The following is a 6546-nucleotide window of genomic DNA, read 5'->3' as shown; positions in this document are numbered from 1 at the left end:
CCAGACCCGGCCCAGCAGGGCGCGCAGGCCCATCGACACCCGAGGAGCAGGCAGAAGGCTTCGAGTCACACAGTCATTGATCAGAGAGGCGTCCAGGTCCCCCGGAGGAGGGGCTGTGCCGTCAGCGAGGGGGGTTGAGTGGGGTGGCCTTCGCTCCGAAGTCACACATTCAGGAGTGGGGTGGCCTTCGCTCCGAAGTCACACATTCAGGGCAGCCTGGAGCCCCAGGGGCATGCGGGCTCTGAGACAGAGCCCCCTGAGTGCTCCAGAAACCCCCAGATCTGTGGTCAGACTCCGACAAAGGATGAGAGCGTCAAGAAGAGCAAGCGAGGCTGTTCGCCAGGCGAGGGTGCGGGGGGCGCCCCGAGCGTCTCCCAGAGCGGAGTCCACTGGCGTCTCGCACCTGGGCTCAGGGCCCTTGGGGGCCAGCACTCGGTACGCCCAGCGAGGACGGCCTGCTGGGGATGCGGGGTTCGGCCGTCCGAAGTGATGCTGGCTCAGAGCCTTGACCTGTCGGTTTTCACGGAAAGCATGTGGCCGCTCAGCCGGCCGTTGTCAACACCGTGGGTTCCGTTCGGCTGGGTCTCTGCCAAGGAGCTGACCACCACGATGTCCACGCAGCGTAGTGACTTCCTGCCAAGCGGGAGGCCCCACGACCCAGGTCCGCACAGAGTCTGCCGCCCTGACGACATCGGACAGAGCAGGCCGCCTTGACCCCCCACCCACCCGCGATGCCGAGCGGGCGGGAGATATTTACAACTGAGCAACTAGAACGGGCAGTGGGATGTGCTCGTTCAAGCTCAGTTTCTAACGTGAATTTCTGAGACGCCTGGGAGAGGACCGCGTGCACACGTGCGCACACGCGTGCACACGCTCCCCTCGTCCTCCCCCGAGGGAGGCTGGGCCCCCGCTGCCTGCCGGTGGGTCAGACGTCGCCGCGTCCCTCGCTGTCCTGTCCGGGGCAGGGGCCGCACCGCTGCACACACCGGGCTGGCCGTGGCGTGGCGTCTCCTCAGAACCGCGAGGAGGCACCGGGGTCACTCAGCCCCCTGGATGACGCTGTTTCTTCTTTTTTTAAATGTAGCACAAGTTAAGTGTAACCGCCTTTTTTGTCATGGTGAGTTGTTTCCCTATGCTTCCTGCTTACCGGCCGACTCTGCCGACTCCCGTCACTCGGATGAATGACAGCAGGACGCCTGCCGCCCCGATACCAAGCGAATCGCGTGCTTCTCAAAGCGCACGTGTCTTTGAGAGCAGTTCCTCTCGGCCTCGTCAGGGTCTCATCTGGAGTAGGTGCTCAATAAATTATTGCAAAATGATTTAAATTGAATTACCTTTAATCAAACCGTGTTAATAACGTCCTAGGACATACACGGGCCGTGTCCAGTTAAGGTCCCAGAGCCGGGGTCCCCGGGGTGGGCTTGGCAGGCCAGCTCCTGTGGACCTGCCGTGGGTTCAGAGTCCAGCTGCCTTCTGCTTTGGCAGGCACCCCCGGCTCCAATGCCTGCCCGGGGGCTGATGGGTCCGCCCGCCTCGGGGACCCGCGCAGAGCGCCCTAAAAGCCGACACCCAGGCACATCGAGGGCAAGAGGCTCGTCGTCAACGACTGGGCTTGAAGATCCGCAGCGGGTCGGGGTGCGGTCACTGGGCCAACCTTTGAGGCCTGAACCCGCTTCGCCCTCTGCCGCCCGTCTGCCGGTCTCGCTTAGCTTCTCTGTGCGTTGAAGATTTTCGCAGGGGCGTCTCTCCTGAGACCACGGGCTGCTGCCCCGCCTTCTCCCGGGCGCTCGTTGTCCAAACTGCTCTCTGAGGCTCACGGGCTCGGCAGCTGGGAGGCCTCCTCATCGTTTACCACCAGCCAGGGACACCGTCGGATGGAGTCCAGCCCCGCATTGAGCTGGCGTGGAGCCAGGGAGGGTCAGAGTCACTGGAGAGGAGCCGGGCCCAGGCCGCACCTTTGTCGTGAAGTTTGCCCCCAAAACATGCCGCGGAAGCCAGGCAGGCCCTGCTGATGAATCGCTCTGTCCCCATGAATCGTTGCCATCCAGGGGTCCGGTATTCAGAGGGAAAGAGACCACCTGCTTCAGAGGGGCAGCTGCTCATCCAGCTGGAACGCAGTGGACGGTGTGGGTCTCTGTCTCCGTGGGAAGCGGCCCAACCGCGGGAGCCGAGCCGTGGGCCGTGGGGCATCCGCACCTGGGCTGGATCTCCTGGGCGATCCGCGGGCCGCGGGCGACCCGGCTCGGTCCCATCTGAGCAACTGCCCGAGGCCACGACTAAGAGGCAGCAACTTCGGGTTTGCCCAGGTGTTTAAAAATAACTTTAACCAGTTACCCGAGGTGCAGTCCAACCCCGTGCGGCTCTCATGTGCCCCATGATGAGGGGCGCTTCCTGCATTCCGTGCCCCCCAAGCTCTGCCCCAGCTTCCGGCAGGCGGCTTTTCTAGCGCACACCCCCAAACCCTCCATCCTCTGCCCGGGCCCAGGCGCATTTTCGGGCGTTCCCAGCCGGTTCCGCGTGAGCAGGGCGTGCCGCCCGCGAACCTGGGGCCCGGCCGAGCCAGCGGTGCCGCCTCCGGTCCCCGCGGCGGGGACCTGCGCGGAGGGGACAGGGAGCCGGGCAGGTCACCCCGGGGCGCTCGCCGCCAGGCTGACGTGCGCACCTGCCCGTTGCCGGTTGTCACCGCCTCTGGCCGCTGCGGGTCACCGCATCGCGTGCGTCTGCGCCCGGCACTTGCCGGTGCCGGTTTTGGTTCCATCGCGCAGGCGCCAGAGGCGAGCTGCGACTCGCGGTTCGGCTCGGTCCTGGCTGAGCCCCGGTTCGCACCGCGCCCTCCCGCCGGCGCCCGCTCCTGCAGCCATTCCAGGGGTGCAATCGCCCGGGTCTGTCCGATTCCAAATCTTTCTGACTCCACGTGACTCAAGTTTCCACTTAAAACCGACAAAGGCCATCGCTCACGCCAATTTCCATAGAAAGACTAGAATAGTTTGTTGCATTTATAGTTCAAGTCCAAAGAACCGATTCCTTGTAACATTTTTTTTCTGAAAACCTTCCCACTGAACTAATAATTTCTACCCCAACTCCCACCAGAAGCAAAACCACCCAGCCCCCGGTTCCCCCGCGTCGTCGTGAGCCCCGCCCGCCCCTCGGGGCGGCTCCACCGCTGGGACCGGCCACCCTCTCCTCCTCCGGACCGACCCTTAACGGCGTAAAGAGGCTTCTGTCCTTTCGCGGGTCACAGAGCGGGTGTCTGTGCACCACTCTGTCTCCCTTGGGGTGTCCGGTCATTCTTTGCCTCGCCCCTCACTTTTCCTGTTTCTTTATTCGCCTTTTCCGTCTTCGACCTACACCGTGGCCCCCTGAGAGCACCCCACATTCCTCGTGCGCCGTTGCCGGGGCTGTGGTGCGCGGGCCCCGGAAGCTTCTGTCCTAGAGCACTTGGCTCATGGTGCAGGGCTGGCCCAGGACACCCAGTCCTGGCCTAGGGGACCCAGTCCCGGCTGTGGTCCTCGAGGCCGGGGAGTGACGGCCACTCACCGGACAGCGCTCCGTGCAGCTTGGGACTCGGAGGTGACCCGTGCGCTCTGCAGGCTCCTGTGAGCACAGTCCCTGCCTGGCAGTGAGCACCGGTCACCCCAACTGTGCTCGCTGTGTGCCTGGCACCAAGGTGGCCGATCGACTTCACCGCTCCTCGGGACGGTCCAGTTAGGAGAATGGCCTTCGACTGTGACGGAGGCTGTGAGGGTGTCGGTGAAGGTTTCCCGCAGGAAGTGACGACCGAACTGGACGGGAGGACGAGGCGGCTGGAGCAGAAAGAGGGGTCGGGTGGGGAGCCGGCTGGATGAGGGGCCGCCCGGAGGCCAGGGTGCTGGGGAGCCAGAGGGTGCTCGGCTCGGACCCCGCGGGGCCCAGGAGCCCTAGCAGGTCGGTGGGCCTACTCCACCGGTGGCCGACGGGGAGCTCCAGGCCTGTCCTCAGCACTGGACTTGCCCGGGTCGGTTTCCTCCTCACAGCCACCTGGAGGGACAGGAAGGCACAGCTGTCACCTCCCTGTCCTCAGGTGACGACTCGGGGCCAGGAAGGGTCCAGCTTGTCTGAGAGGCAGCAGAGCTGTGCGCGGGGCCCAGCGGCCAGGCCCTGAGCCCAGCACTGCCTCTCGGGACACTGGACTGCGAGGCAAGGGGCTCACGGCACCCCGGGGTGCTGTGCCCTGGGTGCTGCTGCTGGGGCTTCCCACTGCAGGCTGGAGGCCAGGCCCCTGGGGACCCTCAGGACGGCAGAGACCTGGGTCCACCCCTGCTCTCACTGGACGCCTCTCAAACTCTGTTCTCATCCTCGGCCGCTCCCCGACCCCCGTCCAGGACAGGGCTGACGGGGGACTCTCGCCCGGGACACTGGTGGCGGCAGCTTGCTGCCATGACTGTCACAGCGTGTGAGCCTGGGCTTGCCTTCTGGGAAAGAGAAAGGCTCGTGCTGAGTGAAGCCGAGGGCTGCCCTGTGCCTCCCAGGTCCCTGGTGGACGGAAGAGCCGTCGCACAAAGCCTGAGGCCACGCTGGGGGGCCCCTCAGCCTCACTGCCCCGGGCTGCCGGGCGCCCACGGAGCGAACGGGCCCCGCGGTAGCACCGCAGACACCCACCTGCACCCGCACAGGGCGCTTTCCTCTGCAAAACGCACGCTAACGTTGGGCGAAACACTCGTGCTCTTTTAAAGACAGTCGTAAAAATTCTCGTCTATAAATATTTTTGAATTTAACGAGAGCTATTCGGCGAGACTGTTTAACAGCTTTATTGTGGTATAATTTACATGCCATAAAATTCACCCATTTAAGACGCACAGTTCAGTGGTTTTTAGCACAGAGTGAGCAGCTGTCAGCATCACCCCTGGAAAGAAACCCTGCTCTTGACAGCGCCCCGGCCCCGGCCCCGGCCCCGGCCCCCGGCCCTGCCCCGGCCACCACGAACCTGCCGTGTCTCTACGGATTTGCCCTTCCGAGCACGTCCTATCCACGGATAACGCAGCGTCTGGCCTCCTTCCCTTAGCCGGGTGTCTCCAAGGCTCACCTGTCACGCTGGGGTCTCCACTCGACACGACCAGGAAAGTGGGTGGGGAACTCTAGCCCAGCAGTGGGGGGCAGGGGCGGAGGGGGTCAGTGGGCAGGAAACGCGGGGGGCGAGGGGTTCCGGCCAAACCAACCTGATGGGCATCCCGCTGCAGGTGGCAGGTGACCAGGCGTCGCCAGGCTGTGGAGGGCCAGGACCCCGGCCAGACACTGGCGGTCACGGGCTGAAGCGACGTGGCAGGGCTCCCATTAGGAGTGGACGACGTGAGACGCACCCGGGAGCCGAGGCCCGGTGAGGGAGGGCGCGGGGGACGCGGCAGTGTGGCCGAGGCGTCTGTGGTGGACGCCGGGCCTTCCCGCTGTGGGCTGCGAGCACTGCCCAGCGAGCCGCCTGGAGCAGCGCTTCGGCGGGAACATGTCTTCACGTCTCTGGGTAGATGCTTGGGGGGCGGTTCTGGGTCACGCGATGGCTCCACGTTTAACACTGGGGCCCCGTCGACCGTTTCCCCGAGTGGCCGCACCCCACACTCCCGCCAGTGCTGGGCGAGGCCCCCAGCTTCTCCCCCTGCCAGCGCTCGTCACCTCCCGTGAGGCCTCCAGCTTCTCCGTGTCCTGGCGCTTGTCGCCGGCGCCGCCTCGATTAAACTCGTGCTCACGCCCCCTCGTGGTCCAGGGCTGCGTTCCCTTAGTGACCAGTGATGCTGAGCTGCTTTCCATGCGCTTAGTGTCCATTCATAGATCTTCTCTGGAGAGACAGATAATCATTTAAATCCTTTGCCAACATTGTAATTGGGATTTTTGCCTTTTTATTAGTGAATTGTAAGAGTTCTTTATACATTTTAGATACAAGTCCCTTATTGGGTGTATGATTTGCAAATATTTTCTCCCATTCTCTAGGATGTCTTTTTACTTTCTCAAGAGCATCCTCTGAAATGGAAAGTTTGTTTGTTTGCTCGTTTGACCCTCTCCAGGCCGTGTGGGGGACGCCGGGGGCTGTGACGGCTGGGCCCCTGGTCGGCCTGGCCTCACCCTCCCCTGAGGCGCGGGGCGCGGAGCCGTCTTGTCCTCACGGCTGTGATTCGCAGGCGCCCGCTGGCCTCTCCCCACGCCCTGGCCTGGCCTGGCCCTAGGGTCCTGGCCGGAGGCTCCGCCTACTTCCTGCTTCCTCTGCCGTCCGGGCCCTGCCTCCTGGTCTTTTTTTGGTTTTTTTTGGTCTTCCTTTGGAAAAACAGGTCAGCCAGATGGGTCTGGAAAAGTTGTCTCCAGCAGCGGGTCCCCTCAAGGCACCTTGGCCCCTGCGGGGGGCCGCATGACAGCCGCCCTGAGTTCCGGTGGGTGGCCCCCCACACGCAGCCACTGACCCCCGGGTGGGGGCAGCGGCCCAGCTCCAGCTCAGCCCTGGCTCTGAACCCACGTCCTACCCTGGGCACCACTCAGGACAGTGGTGGACAGGCAGTTGCCCCCACGTGGCTGCACGCTGTTGGC

The 6546-nt window shown here is 64.0% G+C and overlaps 1 protein-coding gene across 1 annotated transcript; it reads right to left on the bottom strand.

Moving 5' to 3' along the window:
- Positions 1-3310: 3310 nt before the first annotated feature.
- LOC120618277 (wiskott-Aldrich syndrome protein family member 1-like) lies at positions 3311-5778 on the bottom strand. Its single transcript, XM_039882313.1, has 3 exons — positions 5644-5778; positions 5196-5600; positions 3311-4017 (listed from the first exon to the last, which is right to left on the bottom strand). Exons 1-3 carry the CDS (start codon positions 5776-5778, stop codon positions 3706-3708), a joined length of 852 nt encoding a protein of 283 aa, XP_039738247.1. The 3' UTR covers positions 3311-3705.
- Between the last annotated feature and the right edge of the window lie 768 nt (positions 5779-6546).

The sequence above is a fragment of the Pteropus medius genome, unplaced genomic scaffold, assembly GCF_902729225.1.
Source record: "Pteropus medius unplaced genomic scaffold, Ma_sr-lr_union100, whole genome shotgun sequence".
Classification (NCBI taxonomy): Eukaryota; Metazoa; Chordata; class Mammalia; order Chiroptera; family Pteropodidae; genus Pteropus; species Pteropus medius.
The sequence above is the reverse complement of the archived record's forward strand: the minus strand, read 5'-3'. Positions and strand labels throughout refer to the sequence as shown.

Bases quoted from the DNA above. Each gene is read 5' to 3' on its own strand.
- LOC120618277 (XM_039882313.1), bottom strand. From the start codon at position 5,778: ATGGAAAGCAGCTCAGCATCACTGGTCACTAAGGGAACGCAGCCCTGG. The intron at 5,601-5,643 runs GTGACGAGCGCT...GGCCTCGCCCAG, and splicing joins AGCTGGAGGCCTCACGGGAG to CACTGGCGGGAGTGTGGGGT. The intron at 4,018-5,195 runs GTTGGTTTGGCC...CTGTCCCTCCAG, and splicing joins TGCAGCGGGATGCCCATCAG to GTGGCTGTGAGGAGGAAACC.